The 26,316-nt window shown below is 41.3% G+C and overlaps 1 protein-coding gene across 1 annotated transcript; it reads left to right on the forward strand.

Annotated features, from left to right (window-relative positions):
* Window positions 1-16,700: 16,700 nt before the first annotated feature.
* Window positions 16,701-21,688, forward strand: LOC140191686 (uncharacterized). The gene has a single exon (XM_072249329.1). It carries the CDS (start codon window positions 17,005-17,007, stop codon window positions 19,270-19,272), a length of 2,268 nt encoding a protein of 755 aa, XP_072105430.1. The 5' UTR covers window positions 16,701-17,004; the 3' UTR covers window positions 19,273-21,688.
* The last annotated feature ends 4,628 nt before the right edge of the window (window positions 21,689-26,316 follow it).

Below are 26,316 nucleotides of genomic sequence, written 5' to 3' on the forward strand. Positions count from 1 at the left end.
AGGTTCAGGCTCTGCTGCCTCAATTCTGCCTGTACCCGACCTTTCCTATTTGGCCTGGCATTCAAATTGATCAAACCTCGGGGTTTTCTTTGCTCTCAGATTGGGCCTGGGTCCTGCCACCACAATACTAACTCACCTCAGTTTTGCCACATCGAATCACCTCCAAGTCTACTCCAGCAATGGCAAAACATTGGCTCATTCCCCGCTCTCAGGCCCAGGCCCCATGGCCTTGATTCGGCCCATACACACCACGGCACAACAGTCCTGCACCTTCAAGACTTCAGTTCACACCACAAAAATACTAGGTCTTTGAGGTGGTTCAAAAGCTCAACTGTAAAAAAGTGAACTCCATGGTTTTATGTGGAGCTGGTGTGATATCGTGGCGAGGGTAATAATTGTGAGAATAAATAGAGTGCACGTGGAAAGGATGTTTCCTATACTGTAGTGGGGGAGTCTAAGACCAGAGGGCACAACTTCTGAATAGAAGGACGTCCATTTAGAACAGAGATGAGGAGGAATTTCTTTAGCCAGATGGTGGTGAATCTGTGGAACTTATTGCCGTAGGTGGCTGTGGAGGCCACATCACTGGGTACATTTAAAGTGGGCATTGATAGGTTCGTGATTAGTTAGGGCATCAGAGGTTATGGGGAGAAGGCAGGTGAATGAGGTTGAGAACGATAATAAATCAGCCATGATGGAATGGAGGAGCAGACTAAATGGGACAAATGGCCTAATTCTGCTCCTATGTCTTATGGGTTACTTATCCAGGATTAAAGATTTATCAGTAGGAAAGAAAATTAACTTTTTTAAAAAATATAGTAGACATCTGTCGATCCCAGGGGATCATGGGTTTGTACCTCTGGTGGACTGTGTCCTCTCCAGGGCTCAAGCCTGGGAGGGAAGATCTGAAGAACAGGCTGTTTCCCATGCAGTGGGTTCCCCCTCTCCACATCACTGATGTAGTCCAAGGGAAGGGCAATCGCCGATACAGTTTGGCACCAGTGTCGCCGCAGGGGTTGCCAGAGTGAAGTTGTAAGCAACCTCAAACTACCTTAAGGATCCTGGCTCTGGATTTCTTCCTTGGGGTTTACTCCCAAAGCCCTTCCCATTGGTGGATATGGCCGCAAGGCAGCGGAGGTTTAAAATCAGAGTTTTCCTTCTTCTAGGCGGGCTGCCGTCCAAGGCTGATGAGCCCCACCTGCCAAAAGCGACAGGTTTTGAGGGGCCAGTGGTCCGCCTTTGCCCCTTGCCAGTAGAAACAGTTCCACCGGGCCTGGTAGCTAAGCCACACGTGGAGGCCAAGAGCTGGACTTGGTTGTCAGAGGCCGTTAGATTCGCACGCTATTCGGAGCACTTTATAGGTAGCGGGAGCTTATTTCCCTCCCCCCCCCCCCCCCCCCCCCGGCTATGACAACCTTGGAAACCTAAAAAATATAAAACATCAAGATATTGAGTAACACTGGACCCAAGATCCCTTGTAATTCAGAGAAAGACCAAAACGGCACCAGAATACTTGAAAATGATAAGGTCACTGTACATGCAGTTTACAAACCAAATGCTCCCGGGAAAATGAAGCTGGAAAAGAATTCAAGCCAAGGCCTGGTCCTATGGGGATTTACAACAGCACTGCATTTGTAAAATTAAACAGTTCTCCCTCTCACACACACACACACCTGTCGATGTAATATACAACGTGTTTATTATGTATTTCTGACATCGTACGACTGCTTAAATGGACAAACAGGAAAGCGTTTAATATACAAAGTAGCAAACGAACTCAAATGTTAACACTAAGATAAAAAACGCAATGATGGAAAAAGCGCGAGAGTTGGGGATAAGCAAGTTTCAGGATACCACCTCAAGTCTGAAGGAAGTTAAATTTAACTGTTTGACATACAATGTTCAGCTTCTCCAAAGACACACATATCTGTTTTCATCTGAGTGAAGTATTTATCATTAAGAGAGTTTACAGTAGAGAAAGAAAGGCGTTCTTTCACTCCGCACATTGAATCTAAACAATAATCCCAAACAGCTAAACATAAACAAGCATAACCAATCATTACAAACACAAGAGATTCTGCAGATGCTGGAAATCCAAAACGACATGCACAAAATGCTGGAGCAACTCAGCAGGTCTGGAAGCATCCGTGGAAATAAATAAACTGTCGACATTTCAGGCCGAGACCTCTCATGAGAACTGGAAAGGAAGGGGGCGGGGTGGGGGGAGGGGGGAGAAACCAGAAGGAAAGATTGCAAGCTAGAAGGTGATAGATGCAAATCTTGGTTGAGTGCGTGGTCAAGAGCTGGGAGGGCAGCAGAGATCAAGGACGGGGAGCAGTGAGAGAGGTCTCTCTGAACTCACATCGAAGAGAACATTTCTTCTTATAAACACGACATTCTGTAGACACTCACGCTCACAATCCAGAACACTCATTGTACTTCACGATGCAAAATCACTCATCCATTCACCAAAGTCACGAAGCGCCACACAATTTCAATTCCAGCTCCAAGTAAATTTTCTCATAGTCATTATCCACACAGCCATCTGGGAACTATAAACGCCCCAAAAGGAGAAGATTGGGCGCCATGTGCACGGGATGAATCTTTTTCAAGAGTAAAATTCATAGCGTGGAGAATGAGCTGTATCTCGTTTTCAATGTCATAAACCTAAATGTTCTTTTTCACTGAGTGTATGTTGTGATATATGTTCTATATGTAGGGGATTTTTCTGTAAGCGTCTATACCCGTCTAAAACGTTCCACAATTAATGCCATTTTACAATAATTCGCTGAGACTCTTCCAGAGAATCCTCGTTCCTTTTAATATCTCTGACGCTCTCTCTCTCTTCCCTTTAAGCATCAGCACCTGAACTGCTGACATTTTAAATTTAAAAAACACAAGAGATTCTGAAGATGCTGAAACCCCAGAGCAACACACGGGTCCTGATGAACTGTCTCGGTCTGGAACGTCAACTGTTTATTCATTTTCATAGATGCTTCCTGACCTTCTGAGTTCATCCAGCATTTTGTGTCTGTTGCTCTGAGATTTTAAATGCACTTCCCAAAATATTTTCAATCCATTAGAAGCAATCCGTCCTCGAGACAATAATAGCTTCAGTACATCACAACATGCATTAATTTGAAATCCAGCCCCAACAACTCCCGCAGTTTGCCTCCTTTTCTTACTAGGAATTCATTGTTACGATTCAGTAAGTACAGATACCACCCAAACTTCCCCACCCCCTTCTCTTCTCCACCCTACATCCGTCAGCCGAAGCATGTAACGCTTTACTAGTTGGCGCTGGGTTTGTGAACCTGAAAGAGATGCAGATGGATAAGGAAAGGATATCAGGAAATCGCGTCTTTTCTTCCCGGCCTCCCGCACAAAGTGTTTCTGCCTGAGCTTCTTTTCCGGCGGCGAAGATTTTGCTGTCGGGTCGGTGGACTTTGAAATAACTGGGCCCGCGGTTCTGAGCTCTGAACTCACATCTGGCGAGGTCGGGGTGGGGGTGGATGGGTGTAGGAGGTATAACCGGATAAACGTTCCGCATGGAACCCTTCAATTGATTCCCACGTGTTTTGTGCGTCCCTTATTGTTCCCCGTTCCCCAGGAAATTGGAGCTGTCAATCATCCCTCCCCACACATTATTTTGGAATTGGTTGACCTTTTTTGGAAATTCGTTCAGGGCTTGTTTTAATTTTGGATACCAGCTTCTACAGTACATTACAAGAATATATCCCGCTTATCTTCTATGATTTACGTCGACTGTTTATTCCCCTTCATAGATGCTGACTAACTTGCTGAGTTCCTCCAGCAGATGCAGAATCGGAATCAGATTTATTATCACAGGCATATGTCGTGACATTTGTTGTTTTGCGGAGGCAGTACAGTGGCATAGGTAAAAATTAGAAATAACAATAAGATATATATATATATATATATAATCAACAAAAATATATATCTTATAAAATGTATAATAAGAAATATGTCGGTATCTATATATAAATACATATAGTTGATAGAGAGATAGAGTGATGGTAGACAGATGCAAATAAGTTGCGCAAAAGAGAGCAAAAAAATAGTGAGGCACTCTGTGTGTGTTGCTCAAGATTTCCAGCATCTGCAGAATCTCTTGTGTTTGTTCTATTTTTGGTTGGAGTTCAGCAAGATTGTGATAATGTTGGGACTCAGTATTTCTATGATTCCCCCTTATTTATGAAACTCTTTTTATCCTCTCCCTACTTAGCCAGCCAGCCTTGTTTTTCCGAAGCAGACATATACATTGCAATATTTCACACGGGCTTTACTTTATTTAACCCCGCAATCTTTTTGTGTCCAAACAGAAATGCCATAGAATGTGAGCGCGTTGATTTACTGTATTTTTACGGCAAACAAGGTTTCCTCCATGTTTGCCGTTAGCGAGCCAGTGTGTTTATATTTGTAATCCCGCATTCTGTTAATGAAGAACGATATCCCCAGCTTTTGTTTGCACGTCCCTTCCCCTTTAATGGTGTATTGAGTTCGCCCAGTGTCAGGGGTCATCCAGGGGTCAGGTGGGTCATTGTATTGTGATCACGGGTCAATAAGCAACCGGGCAGCCACTAAATCCACATCATTACCTAAATAGCCAGGAATGCGCGGGGCCATTCAAAGCACAGGGATTGTATTCTTAAAAATAAGATCAATATTTCTTTAAAAAATGGGCCCGTGTGTGTTAATGCGCCTATTAGATTGCGCTAAATTTATGATTCAAAATTGTTTAATGCCAATTCCGATATACAAGTGTAAAGGAGAACAAAATCATTGTTACTCCGGATCCGATGCAGCACAAAAAACACAATAAGATAAAGAGCACAACAATAAAAAACACAATAAATACACAAGAAAGTTTATATGGATAGATTGATTATATATCCATAAAGTGATGCTTGGTACAGGAGTATCATATGTGTATTAGCTTAGTCTGTAGGTAGGTGTTCTGGTGCATCTACGTGTATGTATTAAAGAGTGCGTATACGTGTGTGTTAATATGCATGTATGTTAACGTGCGTGTTAATTTGTGCGAGCTTAAGTTTATGATTTAAATTCATTTTTTTTACATTTCAAAATATACTTTATTCAAAAATCAAATAATGTACAATAAACCATTCAATGACTCTCAATCCTTTACAGATGTTTCCATTACGGTCTATACATTTCCACACTTTTAGCCACCCACGTGGCAATCTGTTGTTTCACCTTTCCACACCATTGTTGAGGGGTAATGTGTTAGCTTAGTCAAGGTAGATATTTTGCTATATCTACGTGTGTGCTATTGTGTGAATGTGTGTTAACGTGTGTTTGCACTTTAACGTGTGTGTGTGTAAATTTGTGAGTGTTTTCATATATGTGTCAGCTTAGTCTGTAGGTTGGTGTTGGTGTATTTACGTGTGCGTATTAATGTGAGTGTGCCAGTGTACGCCTGCATTACTCTGTATGTATGCTAATTTGTGTGTGAACGTGATCGCGCTTGTTTGTATTCAGTGCTTGGTTTGATTGTCAACCAAAAAAGCGACAGTGGGACGTGCATGGGTGCGTTGACAAATCGCAACCCTACATGATTCTAAATTCAGTGATTCTGAGAATTAAAACTTCAGACTTTGCTGTGACAAATTAACGTACAGAAAGAAACAATGCGCCCCATTAGCAGAGATTGTTTAAACTGCACAATCATGCTCTTATTCAATTGTTCTATTTTTTTTCCCTGCGAATATGCGTCAGATTATTTATGGGCAGCTTACTTGTGTGTCTCTGCGGCGAGGGATGCCTTTTTTTCAGGTTTGGGGTTGGTGGGCGAAACCCTTTCCAGAAGAACAAGCTGAGATTAACCCGCGTCGGAAAATTAAAGGCGAGAGAAGGGCACGTCAATTTATTTCTCTGGCCTTTCCCTAGTACTATGGGAAACATCCTCTCCATATCCACTCCACCCAGGCCTTTCAATATTCGATAGGTTTCAATGAGACCCCCGCCCCTCCATTCTTCTAAACTCCGGCGAGAACAGGCCCAGAGCCATCGAACGCTCCTCATATGGTAACCCTTTCATTCCCGGAATCATTACCCGTTCAAGTTGATCAGATCCTTAGAAATAGGTTTCCTTCCCTGAAAGGAAAATTGAATTAATCAATCATTTGAATTAATAGCAAAAACACAAAAGGGAGGTTAGTGTTATAAAATAAAAGGTTAGATGATTCTTAATTGTAATAAGTAGGTTCGTAGCTGCTGATGGACAAAAATAACTATTCCAAAATATTGGAATGGATTAAAAGGTTACAAGGATGTTGCCAGGATTTCTAGGGAAAGGTTAAATAGGTTCGGACTTTATTCCCTGAAGTGTAGGAGACTGATGGGAGATTTGATAGAGTATACAAAATTATGAGGGGCATAGATAGAGTAAATGTAAGTAGACTTTTTCCACTGAGTTTGGGGGAGACTAGATCTAGAGGTTATGCGTGAACGGTGAAATATTTAAGGGGAACATGAGAGGAAGCTCCTTCACTCAGAGGGTGCTGAGTCTGTGGAATGAGCTACCAGTGGAAATGGTGGATGCGGATTCGAATTCAACATTAAGAGAAATTTTGATAGGTACGTGGATGGGATGGCTCCGGAGGTATATGGTCTGGGCGCAGGTCACTGGGAATCCGAATCAGAATCAGGAGTAGGCAAATTAATAGTTTGGCACAGATTAGATGGGCCGAATAGTCTGTTTCCGTGTTGTAGTGTTCTATGACTCTATGACTCAAAATGATCTGCCACGAAGTGTCATCTTTCTTGGCGAAGAATGCAACAGTGTTACCATAATAATCTAACTATGTAGGTGGTTGCTCGTATTATTATCTGCCGGCAACTTGTACAAGTACAACCTTATTTTAAGAGATTATTCATCTTGAGCAATTAGCATTACCAGACAGTGTAGAATTGGCCTTCACTAATGGACGTGGAAATACATTAACCTATAACATTCTGAAAATTCATTAATAGTGTAATCATTTAAAGGATACAGATAGCTTTGGGGTAGTATGGTGCTCTAATAAGGAGAGCAATCTTTGAGTCCAGTAAGAGACTTGCTTAAGCTCTCTTGCTTATCGTTGCTGAATTGTACAAGTATATTGTTGTGACTAATGCACCTAGAACTACCAATTGATCAATATTCCCTACAACCTTTCGGGTAACCAACTGAGGACGGTCGGTCAATTTCTCTTTAATTCGGTACCTGTCAGTCATTGCAATCCTAGTAATAAAACCGCGTCGTGTTGAAGGAATTAAACGAAACTAATGCGTTGCTAGAAAAGGTCATTTTTCTTATTTTGCTAAGAATATATTTACACAGAATATAACAAAAACTTTTGCCAAGTTTGAATAGACTCAGGATGTGGATGGAATGGCGTCTTAAATTTTAAAAATGTATTGCTACAACCTATGAAATGAAATATATCTGTTGTCCGCTGTAAACATATCGTAAGGTCCAAAATCTGACTCTCTTACCCTCCTCATTTTCCGCGAACGAGACTTCCTTATTGCATTTTTATATTTTACAATTTTCTTTTCGATGTGTGATTGTTGATGATGAGGCCAGCACTTACTGTTCACCCCAAAGTAATGTTTTATTCCGAATCAGTTTCCATCCAGCGTCTCGGCGACTCTGTATTTACAGCATAGAGCACGCTGATCGCCCACAACACAACAAACGTTTTGGTTTGTAAATGAACTTTATACAGATAAAACCGGTGAAGAGCAAAAATAGAGAGATAGTGCTCAAGGGTCGATTCTATGTCCGACCCATGAACACTACCTCACTGTTTTTGCTCTCCTCTGCACTACTTATTTAACACACACATACTCATACACACACGCACACAGACATATAATTGTATAATAATATATCTATTAAATATATATATATATTTATATATATATATAGTGAGGTAGTGTTCATCGGTTCGACAATGAACACAGTGAATGCACAATATATATTTCTTGTTGCAATTTATAGTAATTGTTACGTATTGCATTGTACTGCTGCCGCAAAACAAATTTCACGCCATTTGTCAGTGATATTAAACCTGATTCTGATTCTAAGACAAATACTCACATAATTGTATTTAGAAATAATTCATACACACTGTTTTAAGGCCGCGTACCCTCTAATGCAGGTTGCGGGTACTTCAGAACTTACAATGATGGTTAATATAGCCACTGGGACCATTTCCATTTATATAGCAACTTTGATATAGTAATGATTCCAAGGACCCCTCTCATATCCAGAGTACATAGCATTAGGATCTGACTAACATCAGAAATGAATGGGTTTTATGGAGCGCTTAAAGGGAAGAAAGAAAGAGAGAGGAAAAAAAACGTAAGAGATATTAAGAGGAATGAGGATTCTACAGGACAGATTCTGGGACTAGGTGAAATATTGTGAAGGGTGCAAGTACGGGATATTTTAGGCTAATTTATCGATGCTTACAGAAAATCCCCCCACATATTCAACGCATATATCACAAAATACACTCAGTGAAAAGACGACATTTAAGACAATAACAGGGAATCTTTGATACAGATAACGAGAATTTATTCTTCACGCTGTGAATTTTACTCTTCAGAAAACAATTAGTCTTGTTTTAATTAAAGGTGCACGACGATAAAAGCGTGTTGGTTTGAACAGAATGCATTCTGTAGTGACTGCATTTAAACGTCAATGCATGCAGACGGGTCCCGCAAGGATTTTACAGGACACCTGAATTATATTAAATGTTGAATATAGGAATATAGAACTGAATTTCTTAGCGTATCATATAAGGTTTGGAATACAAGAAGATTTAGTCGCATCTGTATCAGGTAATCAATCGATGATGTTCTGACTAGTTTCATTTTGTGATATTCCTCTTTTGGTACTGTATTTGCTTTAATAAATGTGACTGCTTTCACAGAAGGTTGAAGATTCTGCAATTGTTATTTTTCAACGACGGTTTCTCAACTCAAACAAGAATTTCTAGACGCAGCATTGCTTGGAAGTCAAAACAATGCCGACTAAATTTGGAGATGACGTGAGATAGTAAATATTTTGCTGTATGCTTCATCGCGCCAACAAACCTCCCCAAAACTGTACTCTTGAATGTGTTGCAAACAGAACACAAGAAAATAATTTGTCAGTGCATGAATAGGATCTTAAAACAAGGCGGCTGAGCAGCTAACCGTATACTCTTCCCTCTTCCTCGTGCATCTTCAAAAGGCCTCAAAAAAGCTGCATCCATCATTAAAGATCCCCATCACCCAGGACATGCCCTCTTCTCATTGCTGCCATCGAGGATGAAGTACTGGAGCCCAAAGACACACACTCTACATTTCAGGAGCAGCTTCTTCCCTTCTGCCATTAGATTTCCGAATAGACAATGAACCCATGTACAGTACATTACCTCACTATTTCCTTTTTTGCTCTCTTTTTACACTATCTATTTAATTTAATTATTAGATATATTCTTATTGTAATGTATAGTTTTATTGCACTGTATTTATAGCACTGTACTGCTGCCACAAAACAATAAATTTCACATTTGTCAGGGGATATTAAGTCTAATTCTGATTCTGATTCCAAAATAAGATGGTTTACTGAATCCCCAACAATTCACACAATTTCAAAGTTCAGAGTAATAGTTAAGGCATATTTTAAAAAGCGAGTAAAATTTTCAGTGCTTACAAAGTGTATTCAAGATAATATATCAATACAGTGTATGATCAGATAATTTAGAAGCAATTACAGCATTGTTACAGAAGGGACTAAATCGTCAAAAGGTACTTTTTGTGACAGTGCATTGCTAGATAAATAGACAATCGAATTAGAAGGTAGGAAAGTGCGCAGAATTATTATGGGATTTGCAGGGAATCTCTTAAATGAGCAAAAGGACTAACAAATGTTGCAGTATTGTGTTGGTCTGGACATGGAAAGGAATCGGAGATGTGAGGTATGTGTGTGACTAATGCTCCTTAGTAATTGAAGGTAAAGCAGTACTTTCCGTCTTAGCAAAGTGATGACAAAAGATTCTTTCTTGTGTTTTTCTTTTTGTTTCTGTAATTAAGTTGAAGGGTGGACGTTCTCATTTTAGTAGCAATGTCGAAAGTTAGCCCCTAACCTTGCCAGCAGACTAGCAGAAAGCTGAAAGGATTTTTAAAAATTTGCAATCGAAGATAAATTCTGCTGTTCTGTCACTAAAATCTCTACTATGCCGTTAATGTTGCAAAAAGCAAGGGGGAAGGACGGTGTAAGTGTGTGTCGCATACATATGAAAGCGTGTGTCCCTTTGTGCGCTCGAACATATGTAAGTAAATACACAGTTACAGAAACGATTGTGTGCTCGAGTGCGTTAAACAAAGTTGTATATAAATACACGTTTGTGCAGTAGTTGTCAGCGATAAACAGGTGTGAATTTGCGAGAAGTTGCCAGTGCTATTAAGATGGGTGTGTGAGAAAGCATAATGTTTAAAGGGACAGATGTCTCAGAAGCAGAATCTGGTATCATTAGCATATCTCGTGAAATTTGTTGTTTTACGGCTGCAGTATATTGCAATACATAATGAAAGAAAAATTATAAAGCCCAATAAGAAATATATATAGATAATAAATTAAATAAGTAGAGCAAAAATAGTGATGGCGGAGGGGAAGGAGCTGTTACTAAAACGCTGAGTGTGTTCCTTCAGGATCTTGTACCTCCTCCCTGATGGTAGCATTGAGAAGAGAGCATGTCTTGGGTGATGGGTGTCCTTAATGATGGCTGTTACATTGTCTCTGGCAGAGTGTGAAAAAAGATGTATTTGTGCGTTATAGGTATAATTATCCGTTAGAATATAGGCAAGAATGTGAAGACATGTGAACGACAGAACGTATATGAATAATATAACGTGTGTACTCGGAGCAGAGGGCGTGTGTTGGCAAGAAACATAGTAATTGTTTGTAGACCTGAGTTATGTGCCTGCAAAACATCTGCGGTAAAGGAGAAGTAGTTCGTGTAGTTGGAAAACACTATTTGCTATGCTTTGCGCATTAGTTGCTTGTCCCTCCTGTTGGACACGGTCTTTCAGTGATTCTATTGGATTTTCTGGGTATGCCCGCAAGAAAACGAATCTTGGGGTTGTATGTGTTGACGTACTTAGATAATAAACTTACTTTGAACTTTGAACTGTACATGTAAAACCTAAAGCTACACACACAAAATGCTGGAGCAACTCAGCAGGCCTGGCAGCATCTATCAAGGAGAATAGACCTTGGACATTTCGGACCGAACCCTTCATCAGGCCCGAAACGTCGACTGTTTATTCATTTCCGTAAAAGCTAACTGGCCTGTTGAGTTCCTCTAGCATCTTGAGTGTGTTGCTCTGCATTTCCAACATCTGCAGAATCTCTTGTGATACAGTCAAAGCTAATGTTTGCTCGCAGACTTTGCCTGACTAGTCCGAGAGGTCGTTCGCGAGATTGATAAATAACACACTAAGGAGAGAACAGGGGTGTTCACCACATCTACATACAGAATTTATTTTTGCATTGTACTTCTAGGGTGGGGTCAGTCTGGTGAAACAGTAGCAAAAGTGAAATTTGCCAGCCCAACCCCGGAGGTTTCATTGATTGCTTTAAGGTGAGAAATACAATGCAGGATGAGATATATTTCAATACGAGAATTAAAAAAAACACGTAGCGCCGGGATCTTAATGAGGGGATGATTGACACTGAAAACTAAACAAAATAAGTATAGGTTTATATTAGTTCCATATAAGAGAAGTGTCCCGTAAAGGTGAGATTACATGTCTTGGACTTTTCTTTTGTTCGTACACAATGTATACCTGAGAATGTTTGTACACATTTGAGTGTTTGTGTGCATCTGTGCATATTTTAGAGAGATCGAATAAGATCACCATATTGTGTCTGTACCCCTGATTAACAATTACTCCATTCTCAAGACTTTATAATGGCTATCGGGTAAATATTAGCAGGCAAGTAACTACGTAAAACCTCCGCCATGGGCGGTCTCAAGCCCGGCTGCCAAAAGAGAAGGGTTTGACATGGGGCTAGCAACCCCATCCTGTAAAAATCCCAGAGCTACAGAAGCTCCAAAGGCCTCATCCCTGGGAGAGGCCGGCTACACCAAGAAGATGGGCTACACCTGGGGACAGCATGAAAGACTGGCCCAGGGCAAAGGACTCTGGCGAGCTGCTGTCGGCGGCCTGTGCCCCACTGGGGGTAACGGGCTTAAGAGAACTATGGTAAACTAGAAAAAGCAGTTTAACGTTTGATTGCACTCATCAATTAACGGTAAAGGAATATCAATTTCTGTATTATAGAAGTAGGCGGTGACTCTAAACGTTGTTAATTTCCAGTTGCAAGCTACTATAACTCAAAAACTCCATTCTAACTACACAGTGGAAGCGGAATGAATCTCCGAGAGACCAGTGAGATTCCATATTCAAGGTACTTGCACTATCATCTGGCACGGGATCTTTCCCAAGTATTTCTGGCATCTGCATCCTGTTATTTGAGGATTATTGTGACATAATCTGGCTTTCTTTTCATTATTCAAGGAGCCCGGTTGTCCAATGAGATGTTGTATTTGTTACGTGGATTTTAAAGACTTCTCTCACAAAATGGCTGATGTCAGCTTTTATATTCGAAACATAGCTCGTCGTATTAGGTGGAGTAACTTGAGCCCGAGATGTTATATTTTTTCTTCAAAAGACACGCACACAGAGACATGGATGCACACGTATATATCATTCACATATGTGCTTGGCGACCCATTAATATGCACTGTACGATACAAACCAAATATGCGGACACTTGCACATAATCTATAAATATATACAGACAGACAGGGACATACACACACACACACACACACACACTCAAATGCCATTGTGTGTGTGTGTGTGTGTGTGTGAGAGAGAGAGAGAGAGAGAGAGAGAGCGAGAGTGAGAGCACGCAATATATGCACGTGTGGTTCTGTATTTCTACTCGGGTATGTGTATGTGTATATGCAAATACATATTGATCAACTGGGACACAAAAACATATGTATGTATTTGATTTAAACATATGTATATCCACACATGTAAGCGTGTGCGTATGTGAGTGTAAAAGTGTGTGTGTGTGTGTGTGTGTGTGTGTGTTTGTACAAATTGGGTACATTTATATAAACACATATCTACATTACGTACGAATGTTTACATGCAGTCATACCCACATAAACATGGGTGTTTTTATGGAGAGGGATGGATGACAAAGTTGATAAGTGAATAAAGTTTATAGATAGACAGACTGAAACATAGATACAGGAAATTCTGCAGATGCTGGAAATCCAGAGTAACAAACACAAATTGCTGGAGGAACTCAGCAGGCCAGGCAGTGAATTTGGAGAGGAATGAAGATTCAATGTTTTGGGCCGAGTCAGACAGAGAGATAGATAGGAAGGAACACATATCCTTATGTTTTAGCCGAACTACGAGATGGCTCGCCGTATTATGTTATTATTCAACAGGGACTCCGAACTGGACCCACGGCTTATTCTGTGCAAAGTAGGGAATCCAAAGGGCGAAGCTACATCTCAACCCTACTCTTTGTCTGCCTGCCTGGCATCCAGCTCTGACATCGCATATTTACCCTGGTCACAGTGCCACACAGGGTTATTCCTCCCCCCACCTCCGTATCCACCCCAACACAGCCCATGTCTATTTACTTCCCGTTTAGGCTCGGATCGATCACGTTAATGCCTTTTTTTAAAGTTTAGGGCATCTGTTTGAGCGTGAAGACTCAACGTGACTCAGGGGTAACCTGATCCAAAACAAACCATGGCCAGAGAGAGAGGGAGAGTGAAGCGAATGCATTTGAAAAACTGCATGTATTTAATAGAATCGTTCGGGCAGTGTTTGAGCTGCAGTCCCTGCCTCTTGCAGAGAAATGCAGCAACAATCACCTGGTTTAAAACCGACAGTAATAACTTAAAAAAATAATCGCGCTCTCGGTATGACTTAGTACTTAAAATATTTTGAGTAAAGAGGCAGCATATGCTGAAATTGATATTTAAATGACGAGGCTGTAAGCGACTTCCTGCCGATAAAACAAATATATGTGTGAGCGAAAGAGGGAAACACGACTCTTCCCTGAGAGTGTTGCAAAAATAGTTTTTTTAAATTAAGTCTGACAGCGGCGTTTTTCGTGGTTGTGTGGATGATATCTGGGTCACACAGTCGCGTCAAAATGGGATTCTACTTTCATTACAAAGGCAGTGTTTGACTTTCGAAAAACATTGGTTGGAATATTGAAAAATAACGCTTGAAATGCCCTCAATGAGTGTGTGTAAAAAAGCGCGACTAGAGCAAAGAAATGTTGTTTTAACGGGTGTATTGGGAGCTCTCAGGGTAGATCAACGTAGAGAAATATCCATATGTTCCCATTTTAGATTTATGTAACAGGTATCCTGCTGGGTTACTTCGAACTTCAATACCTGCGTTAATGTAAAGTGATAAGGGCAAGATCAATAACATTTTACATTGTGTCGCTTCTAGATGAAATAAGTGGAAAATGAGCAGTTTTCAGTCGTCCTTAGCCAGAGGAGTAAACAGTAAGGAAATTGTCAGTCCCAAATTTGTAAAACATAAAGCGGTTTCTTTATCTGCAGCTACTGAAATAAATAAATGAAATTTGAATCAGAATCAAATCAGGTTTATTATCCCTGACGTATGTCGTAAAAATTGTTATATTTACGGTAGCGATACAGTGCAATACATTAAAAAAACTATAAATTAGTTTTATAGTTGTGTGTGTGTGTGTAGTGGGAAAGAGCAAAAAATAGTGAGGCAGTTTGTAAATGTTGCTCAAGATTTCCAGCATCTGCAGAATCTCTTGTGTTTCTGTTTTATTTTTGGTTGGAATTCAGCACGATTGTGATAATGTTGGGACTCAATATTTTATATGATTTCCCCCTTATTTATGAAACTCGTTTTATCCTCTCGCTACTCATTAAGGTGCTTAGAAACTGCAGCCAGGCTGTTTTCTGAAGCAGTGATTTATAAATTGAAATGTTTCACGAGTTAAATAGTGAGTTCGTGTTCATGGGTTGCTTTATTGTCCATTTAGTAATCTGATAGACACATGGATGTTTTACATTTAGGGATCTCGTTTTCCTTATGAATACAAAAGCGTGTTTAATCTGGAGTCGGAGACACGACGATTTTGTGTGTTTGCTCTTAAATGGTGTTGGCAATGATTACAGGAACTTGATCAATAGTTTGGTGAGCTTAGAGATTTTCCTGCCAGTATGAATTTCTGTGTGATGTATATGAATAAACTATTTGTTCGTAATTGTAAAGGCTAGATCAAAAGTGGAAGAAACGGGAAACAGAATAAAATTACAAATGGCTTGTAAAGGTGAATTTCAGCCACTTTACCTGAGAGGAAAAACTATGACAATCTCTGTAAGGCAGCGCTTAACCCGCGCAAAATGCTGGAGGAACTCAGCGGGTCCAGTGGCATCTATGGAAAAAGAATAAAGAATCGACGTTTCGGGCGGAGACCCTTCATCAGATGTCGGCCCGAACCGTCAATTGCTTATTCCTTTCCATAGATGTTGCCTGGCCTGCCGGGTTTCTCCAGCATTTTGTATGTGTTACTCTGGATGTCCAGCATCTGCAGAATCTCTTGTGTTAAAGCTTAAACTGCGGTTTAATCAGCAATTAATACCACTTGAATTAATCTCTCATTTAATGAATCCAGGTGGAGCGAAAAGCGTTTTCCTTTTTTTCAGAAAGCACTTCTAAGTCTATCCTGGAAAACGCTGGATTTGGATCTTTGTACTATTTACGGTAAAGAATAAATAATATATCAAATTCATAATCACAACTGCTTGCACATATGTACTGGAAAATGTAGATTTCAGTTCTATTTCCTTTAACGTATCATCCAGGTGGTCTTATTTAAAGAATGGATTAAACTCAGACACAACACGTGGTTCCAAGGGTCGCTGGATAACTATTCATTAGAATATAAAAATGCCACTGATCTGAGTTTATTTTGGGGGTAAAATTAAATAGTTCACAATAATACAATGAAGTTTAATTTTAAAGAACATTCAACATATAATCTACTTTAACAGTAAAGAAAACGCCTTCCACATTTCGGGTCAGTATTGAGTTGCAAAATTTCCGAAAATTACCCTGTAGTCGTCTTAAATATTTAGGCCTTTTGTAACTGTTCAGTTAAAGCTTTTTCTTTTAAAGAACGCTCCAAACTAAAATGAAAGATGACATTTATGTTTAGAGTTGCTCAAAATGCTTAGATTAGGAAATCTCGTGATTCTATGATTTAGACACTGTACCTCGGGGCGATTTATAAATATACGCATTGCGAGATGAAGAGATGTTCAATTTATTAGCATACGGTTTGATTTACGGTTGTGGAAGAATATGAGGTTCAGACGTCATTGAACATGCATGTTGCGATGGTCGTTTAAAGAATCCTGGTACTCCACATAATAAAGAAAACTCGCTTTAACAGCGGAAATGCGAGCAGGATATATTTAATGTGATGTCTACTTGCTGTTCGGGAGGTTATGAATGTTTGGGGTGGTGGGGGGGAGTGGAGGTGGAGTTGGAAATGGGGGGGTTGAATATCGGCTTTTATTGCATCACATGTACAAAGTGTCCAATCAGCTTTGAGTTGAAGGAAATTATTTGGTGGAGTGTCTCTGGACAAGTGTGGCTTTTATTGAGGACTTTACTCTTGGAACGAAGCGGGATGGAGTTGGACCCCCCCCCCATCTTAAATAGCTCGTCTAATCGGGGTTTAGTTACACCTTAAATCAAGCGGGCGCCTAAGTGCTTCGATTAAATGCAGAATTGTTTATTCCAACCTTAGTGTCGCTCTCTATGCGAATTATTTAATATTAAAAAAAATTAATTAATGGCAGAGCCGGCCTCACTCTTTTTCGTATGGCAAGTACAATGGTTGGGATTATTCCAAGGTGCGTGGATTATATCTCAAGTGTTACACTGGATGGATTTCAGTTTGGGCATTTGGAGATGTTCGGCGTTAGACTGGGTTACCTACGAATTAACGGCAAGCAAATGTTCGCCCTGTCTCAAGTGCTAGCTGATCTCTTCAAGCATGTCCCCAGGACCACGATCCGAAAAAGAATGGAGTACCTGAAAATCAAAAGGCGTCGCTGCGATCTGCAGGAACTACGGACTCTCAAAGCCATGAAATCTGTGCCAACACGGGCAGTCAAATGCACGCTCATTTCCAAAGAGGACCTGGAGGCTCTGTACACGGTTTACAAAGACCCCGAATGCATCAGGAAGAAACTCAAGGTAAAAGTGAGGGAGAAGGGACATTTTCCCAGCCGCCAAGACTCCAGTTACTTCTCCGATTTCTGTGGAGAGAGGACGGTGTTGCGGACTCGGAACTCTGCCGTGCCGAGCGAGGAGGAATCCAACCGAGTTGTCGAATCAACTGAAAACGGCGGCCTGTTCGAGCGACCCGGCTGCCGATCCATCACCGATCCAGCCGGACAAGGCTTCACAAACTATGAAAATGACGGAAAATCCAATTTCTGCCCGCTGTACCGAGAACGGGACGGATTTCATCAAGACGAGGGCAGGTGTTACCCCAGAACAGTTCAACCCGCCATAGCAGTTCGACTCAATAGGGCGGGCAGTCCCGTTCACTTCAGGGCGAAATATTCTTGTTGCAATCAGAGCAAAAATGCGGAAAGTGGATTTATCGGAAACTATAATTCATCCTTACCGCCACCAGCTTTGAAGTCTGTTAAAAGGATGGTTCTTTCCGGGGATATAAAGGCTTTGAGTGGAACTCCCTGCGCGCAAATGACTCAGGGCGCCTCTCTGGGATGTTCCAGCGACTCAGACTGCAGCCTAGATCCAGAAAACGACTCTGATTTCGGGTCAACGGACGAAGACGAAGAGGGAGAGTCGCTACTGTCCGGCTGCAGTAGTGACGACGAAAGCTCTTCGGCCTCCGATTCCAGTTCGGCTTTCAGCGGTGCCTCCTTGCACAGCATCCGCTTCAGGCAGGCCACCTTACCTAGTCTCTGTCACAAGACCCCTGCTGTCCCGGGGCAACCCGGACCGGAGGAGAGGCCGGAGCTCGCGACAGGGGAACGCCAATCACTTTACGCCGGAGGTGCTCCCCAGTCGCGCCCGTTTAGCCGCCAGCCGGGTTACTGGCCCTCGGGCAACGCGACCGGCCGCCAGAACGCTCTGAAAACTGAGGCTGAAGAGGTCGACGCGTCACAGCCGGAGACGGCTAGAAATCCCACTCTGACCCCAAGCTACTTTGCAAAGCGTGGGGCCTCTCAACCCAGCCACCAAGAGAGCTCGCAGCCTTCACAACAAAGGGATTTGCTGCATTCAGATGCACGGTCCGGTGCATCCACTGCACTCTGCCTCGGCATCAACTATTTGAAAACCTCCGGGAGGGACGAGGGAACTTCACCAGCTCCCAACACCCAGGCTGAAGAGAGGATTAAACAAACTTTCAAAAGTTCTGATTTAAACCAGAATTCTACAGTCACCAGCGTTGCCTCGGCCCAACAGAATGCCCAGAGAGTCTTCGATCCCATCCATAGATCGGGCTTTTGGAAGTTGGGAGAGCGCGAGAGTCCGGGGAACTATGGCCTCAAGAGAAAACGGCGGAAAGCGAAACACGTCCAGGGAATCCACCGAAATGAAAATGGCGGAGTGCAGTTTGCGAGGGGCCACGGTGCCTCCGTCCACCGCCCCAAACACTCTACCTCAAAAGGAGAACAAGACCGCAGCACTTTACAGGGCAAAGCTTCGGCCATTGGTAGGTGGGACAATGGTACAAAAAAGAAACCGGTTTCTTCCAGGCGTGACAAACAGCTTAACTCCAAGGGATGCTCCGCGAAGATACCTGACAGGATTCAACCTTGGGTGACCGCGGCAGGCAAGAGGGCGAATTTGCTGAAAGACTCGTCGAAGTGCAAACGAGTCACCTGCGGATTAGCAACGCCAGTAAAGACAGCTTTTAGCCTCATGGGGAATTTCCCCTCGCCACCCTCACTGGTTGTGGGGGACGATGGTGATCTGTGCCCAGCCTATTCGTTTTGCTCTGATCATTCCTGTTCAATGCAGAAAGCTCACCCGGTGTGGAGATGGCAAATCGGGGGCACCGCCATCCCTCTTCCGCCAAGCCATAAATTCAGGGGCTTCAGCATTTAACCCGCTTGGGTTTGAACATGAATTGGCTGCGAGTGAGATCTGCAGAGTTGGTGCTAATGGGAATGACCCTGAAAGTTATTCTATTTATGACATATACAAACTGTTTGAAAAAAAAACAATCAAATCGGGAAGTATGGTTTACAATGTTGTATGAATGAGAGTCTTTCTATCACGTCACCTCAAATGAAACTCAGTCACAATCCTAACAAAGATCTCTCACATTCGAGCAAATTAAATATGGCACGTGCTATTTTTTTTCGAGACTGAAGTGTATGGGAAAAAGGAATTTAGTCCAAGGATTGTACAAGCCTCTCTGTACGTTTGCACTATTGATCGTCCTTGTACAATCGACCTATATCCATGGGAGCCTCGTTGGGTGAATGCTTCAGTTTATCCAGCGAACACAATCTCAAACAATGCGTTTAAACAACAAAATAATAACAAATTTCAAACGTACATTCAATGTAATCAGTATGCATTGTGGAACGTGAAAGGATGAACGGAGTTTTGTGATTGTTTTGTTTTCCTCTGGATAATTTTGTTTTTAATATTAGGTAATCCCAAAATGCAACAATCTTTTAGTTTTGCTTATCTCTGTTCCCTCGTTGTGGTCAGTAGGTCTTAATTAAAAATAAGCAGAAAATAGTAGTAACAAAGCAAGAGGAGGGACCATCTGTCATCTTTTATAATGGGTGGAATGTTCTCAAAATTTTACTGCATTTCTTACATTTTTAAAATGTTTATTTTCTCTTAAAGTCGTTACGTAAGGACGAACTATTCTGAGATTTAATTTAAATTCTGAGATTTAATTTAAAACATGGTTCAGTTGAGATTACACTGAAGAGGGAAGGAAAACGGATGTGTGTGTGTGTGTGTGTTGTGTTGAGGGGGGGGGTCCGACCGTCGTTCGGCTAGAATGATTAAATTTCTATGATCTCTCTTACTTGTATCTCTTTAATAATCGGATGTATAACTTGCAGGGAAACACGGTAACCTCCTTCCGTTTAGATGCAAATCAGTTGTACTCCGGAGGAAGAGAGGTTAATGCATCAGGGCACCAGGACATGCATTAATGATCAAACCCCCACACAATCCTCCAATCAATAGTCCCTTTCAGAATGACTCGAGACGAAATGCCATTGTAATACCTTTTGGAAATTAAAAAACAACAATACTCGGTTGTTATAAGAGTCATTTGTTTAATGTTCCTCATAGGGCCGGAAAAATGTTGAAAGGTTTTGCACTTAAGTTTCTTTCTGTCCTTTGTGGTAACTAGAAAGTCTTTCGGCGGCAGGATGCTTGTTTTTTCACGTGAGCGTCCATGGAAAAAATATGGCGATGGTCTTGCGTGTTATTTATAGTGTTTCTGTGACGGTGCTAGGTAGATCCGCTCAAAGATCGGTTTTGAATTAGCGTGATGCAAAACACATTGAACGCAAGTTGTTGTGAGAGGGGCCCCAAGCTTTTCTCAAAAGATTTTAAAATCTATTTCTCCCGCCCGCCCCCTCACTCCCGGCGCACATACTAAAATTTGCATTTCTGCCAAGATGGTGGTCGTTTATTTACATAAAGTAGAGTCCAGAGTGAAGGTATCAGCTCAAATTACTCTCATCCTTTGGGTCAGAGGAACTGCCAAATGTCACGGATGCTGGCTGTAGACAAAAACAAGAGGTCGAAATTTTGCACACATTCGCTTATTGTGTCACGGAAGGTAGATGAAAAATTAGGCTTAACTGGAGAAGTTGTTTTAAAGCAGCCCCTGATACAGGAGGGAGAGTGAGAGAGACTGCCGTTCTTTGTCGGCGAGGGAGTGTGGGGTGGCTGCACTCAATGTAACAGAGCCTTTAAAGGTTATAGGGAAAACAATCGCTGGGAGAAAGGACGAAACGATCCCGTGCATTTTAAACGCAAGTCTCGCGGTGATTAAAAAAAATAAATTTTACGAGTCTGAACAATTTACGAAAGCTAAGGATATCGGAATGGGTAAAATGAGTCCTTTACAGTGGGAAGTTTTAACCCGAATTCGAGAAGCCGACACGGTTTCCAAATCTTGTTTGACGCAACTGCCATTTTCCCACAAGGAACAGATTCTAATCGGTAGTGTTTTCTACAAGATTCTCGTTTCACTCAGAAGAAAATATCTTAATTTTGAAAGTGGTGGGGTTAGTGGGTAGGATTTTCAAATGCATGAAGAAAATAAAGTTGATGCTAAAGGGGCAATTGCCATATCAGTTGTCGAGTCCTACGCTTAAATCGCAGGAAATAGTGTTATAAAGCCTGCTTGTAAAGATGAATGACAGCCATAGCTTTGTCAGCGACATACAGCAGAGTAAATTTTGATTTTAATTAGATTCCCATTCCACCAAATGCAATAACTTCAGGCGAGGCCATCACAGAGAGATAAGCAACGGATGATTCTGGCCGTGGTCTAATTGTTGGGGGGCGCGGGGGTGGGAAGGGCACAAGATAAAGTTAAAGTGAAGTATGAACTGATCAGAAATCATTCATTGTGAATACTGTCTGTACATATTGTCTGCAATTGTAAGACGGTTGTTTGTGTGGATGCATGTTTAAAACAAAGAAAGATAAATAGATAGACACAGAGAGAGAGAGAGAGAGAATGTCCTGATAAAGGGTCTCGGCTCGAAACGTCGACTGTTTATTATTTTCCATAGATGTTGCCCGATCTGTTGATTTCTTCCGGTATTTTGTGTCTCCATTGCCCGAGATGACCGGTTCCTATTCTTATGTGTCTAAATGGTAAATAGCAAATAAAAAAAATAATTTCGGAATAATCCAATTTAAATTCAACTTTCAGAAAAATAGACAGATAGATGCATACATAGACACAGATAGATACGTAAGTAGATAGAATGATAAATAGATAATACACAGATAGACATATAGAGATAGAATGATGGTGTTAACTGAATGGGTCTCTCTATCTCTTTATACTAGTTTATCTTAAAGGGTTTAATGCCCAAGGAGTCTTCTTTGATGTTGATGTCGATATCGCTGCTTGCTTGCCTAGCTATTTTCAAGAGTGTTTGTACTATTAGTCTATCTGTTCTTGTATGTGCCTGCCTGCCTTATTTTCAGACTGAAAATGGAATTGTATGTCCTAGTGGGCTGCTGGAGTGAAGGTAGCACAAAACATTTCATTAGACCGAAAAACCATGACAGGATGCAGATTAATCGAACCTATTAGTCCAACCATTCTTAAATAGGGAGCCGTAGTTTTCAGGATATTACAGGGAGCCCGGGCTTACAGCCAGACTTTGATCAATAGTAACATGATCATTGGGATCTGGCTAGGCAATCAGTTTTTCTTACCAGGTTGAAATTGGAATTGTGTTCTGGAGTCAGGGTACTGACTTCGGCACTTATAGTATTATGCAAACGGATTAAAATTAATATTTATGGTGAACACTCCGGCCGATACTGGATATAACCTCAAAGACTGCACCGAAAACTCTTACATAGTTGATTTGTTGATTGTTAATAATTAGAAACGGGTCTTATTTTCGATTGAGGAAATATGAACCATTCTGCACTTGGATAATTCTCAAATTGTATTTACGACCGACCGACGAATGTCTCAGTCAGAGCAGCCCGTTGAAGTGGAAATCCGCCCACCCCCCAACTCACTAATCCCCTCTTCCAAGTACAACGTCACTTTGAGCCTTGAGGCCGTGATTTCCAACGACATTCTGAGTTCTCGTTGCAATTGCTTTATGCCCACTTGCATGATCCAGGTTTTCTAGCTGATTAAGAGCTAAATTGGATATCGACAGCTTTTCAATAATGAAATACGTAGAACGATATTGTTGCCGCAAACCACATAGATTAGGGGGAGTCGGCGCATTAGATTCAAGATTTAAGATTCCGTATTGACATTTTCAGTGCACGAGTGTAAAGGAGAACGAAATGATAGCTGCTCCGGATCCGGGAATTAAGTACACCGAGTTTGGATTGCAGAAAGAAGCAACATCCTAGCGGAGAGATTCGGGGAAATACAAGCCACAATATTTATAAATAATCGATTTCAACGCATTGTGGAAAAGGGGAAGGGTCAGCAGCGTTGGGGAGAGGGGGAGAGTGATTGGAAGAATATTCCAGACAAGGCATTAAACTGGTGCCATGGAGGTGTCACTTTTGACCTAGGGGACGTCACCCCTAGTTCATGGAGGTTGTGCGTTCAAGTCGCGCTGAGGGCATGATCAGAAAACTCTCGATTAAATTCCAGTTGCACATTAAGTGAGTGCTACACTGCTGGGAGTACTGTATTTCGGATACGCTTTAAACTGACTCTAGCTGCTCTTTCTGATAGACGTAAATGATCCCACCGTAGTATTTCAAAGTAATTTAACATCGCGAAATTACAAAGGTCCTAATCACATTCCTGTGTGGGCGCTTGGTGTGCTCAATCTGGCTCTACCTCGTCACACTCCAGAAATATGTAATTGACTTGCACAGAATGGCTAGATAAATTAACTTTATTCACCATTACATTTACATGTATTAGGACTTTGATGTGGTGTGTTGACGCAAAACGCAACAAAAAAAACATTCAACTATTATACAGAATAAATAATCACATAAAAGTATAGTTAGAAGTATAGATATGGAATAAGATGTGCATGAGTTCATAAATACCAGCATGTATTTACAAAGTAAATAGCATTATAAAAAGTGATTTAAAGTGCTTGCAGTACAGTGCAGTGACGGGTCATAGATGGAGGGGGTGGGGTATTAACAAGAATGCTTGATCAGATGAACTGCCTAGGAGAAGAAAAGTTTAAGATGGTATGACGTTTTTGTTTTTATAGCCCTATTGCGCTTTCTGGAAGTGAGCTTTTGGAAAAGGCAGTTTGCTGGGTGGGTAATGACATAGGCAAGGGCCCCTTTTAAGAATCCAATTAATTCAGTTTTTTTTTAAATACTCTAGATAGTCCCAAACGCATTTACAATCAGTTATCTGGTTTTGAAGTGACGAATTTTAAATGTAGACATTCGAGATATTTCGGTTATGTCGCTATCTTTATTACATACTTTTCTCAGTATTACATCTGTAAATCAGCAGAGCAACACACACAAAATGATGGAGGGACACAGCAGGTCGGGCAGCATCTGATGGGGGATTTTGACATGAAACGTCGACTATTTATGCCGCTCCAAGATGCCTGACCTGCTGAGTTCCTCCAGCACTTTGTATATGTTACTCTGGATTTCCAGTGTTGCAGAATCTCTTGTGTCCATATATTTGTCAGTCTGTCTATCTACAAATCGATTATTGTAGCTCACCAATCGGGGTTGTAATCCAAGAGAGGTAAATTTAAACTCTGAGACGGCATGTACAAGAAAGTCTCACCGGTTCTTGGTCGTGATCTCATCTTGCATAACGCAAAGTAAAGTTACTCCCCATTTTCTTCTGCGACAGTTTACCTCTTTTAATTATATCCCATATTCATAAAGCAAAGGAGTAATCACTGAATGAAACTATTGTCTTGGAAACTAAAGCTAAAACACTACTTCTGCAAAACAGCAGCACAATGGAGTGAATTTGTTAATGATTCAGGGTTGGATAACCTCAAAGTTCCAAGTAAATTCATTATCAAAGTATACATATGTCACATATACAATCTTGAGATTCATTTTCTTGCGGGCATTCACAATAAGTACCAGAAACACAATAGAATCAATGAATGATGGCACCCAGCAGGATCGACAAACAACCAATGTGCAAAAGACAACAAACCGGGCAAATACAAAAAGAAACAATAATAAGTACATAAAGAAGCAATAAATACAGAGAATATGAGATGAAGAATCCTGGAAAGTGAGTCCATAGGTTGTGGGAACAGTTCAGTGATGGGGCAAGTGAAGTTGAGTGAAGAAATCCCACTTGATTTAAGAGCTTGATGGTTGAGGGGCAGTAACTGTTTCTGAACCTCGGGCGTGGATCCTGAGGATCATGTACCTTCTTCTTGATGGTACAGTGAGAAGAGAGCATGTTCTGGATGGTGGGGGTCTTTCCCCTACCATCAATGGATGCTGCTTTCCTACGACAGCAATCATATTTAAACAACTGTGAAATTTGGAAGGTACACAGTTAGTCTGTCCTTTAATCCAAACCAGTCACACATGAATATTAATGTATTCAGCCCTTTTCTTCTACGTAAAGTGTGTGCACCTGTATAGATAAAACTACTATGTTTTGGCCTGTTATTCGAAGAAATAGTACGGCAGGGTGGTGGTTGTTAATGAGAGGTCAAAGGAGAATGCTATTACAGTGCCAGCGACCTGGGTTCAATTTCCACCACTGTCTGTAAGGAGTGTGTACATTCTTTCCCCGACTGCGTGGGATTCCTCTGGGTGCTCCGGTTTCCCTAACGTCCCAAAGGGTTAGTATGTTAATTGGATATATGAGTGTAATTGGGCGGCGTGGGGATGTTGGGCCAGAAAGTCCTGTTACTGTGTTTGTTTTCTAAATACATAAAAATAAAATAAAAGTTGAAACCTGAATTCGGGGAAATCTGTAACTATTCTGGTATGTCCTTTGTGAGTTGGAATACTTATTGAAAGGAACTAGCTCGGTTAAAAGAACAAGCACGCTTTTAGAACATTATCGGTATCAATGTAGAAGAGGACCTGTCAATTCAATGTAATGTACTAATACGCGCGGATCTACATTCAGTGGTCATGTTATTAGGAACACCACTACACCTGCTCGTTAATGCACATATCTAATCAGCCAATCATGTGGCAGCAACTCAAAGCATAAAAACATACAGACATGGTCAAAAGCTTCAGTCGTTGTCCAGACCAAACATCAGAATGGGGAAGACATGTGACATAAGTGACTTTGACCGTGGAATGATTGTTGGTGCCAGACGGGGTGGTTTGAGTATCTCAGAAACTGTTGACCTCCAGGGATTTTCACGCACAACAGTCTCTAGAGTTTACAGAGAATGGTGCGGAAAACAAACAAAAAATCAAGTGAGCGGCAGTTCTGTGGGAGAAAATGCCTTGTTAATGAGAGGT

Source organism: Mobula birostris, chromosome X (assembly GCF_030028105.1).
Source record: "Mobula birostris isolate sMobBir1 chromosome X, sMobBir1.hap1, whole genome shotgun sequence".
Taxonomy (NCBI): Eukaryota; Metazoa; Chordata; class Chondrichthyes; order Myliobatiformes; family Myliobatidae; genus Mobula; species Mobula birostris.

Coding starts and splice junctions, on each gene's coding strand:
- LOC140191686 (XM_072249329.1), top strand. CDS start 17,005: ATGGCAAGTACAATGGTTGGGATTATTCCAAGGTGCGTGGATTATATC.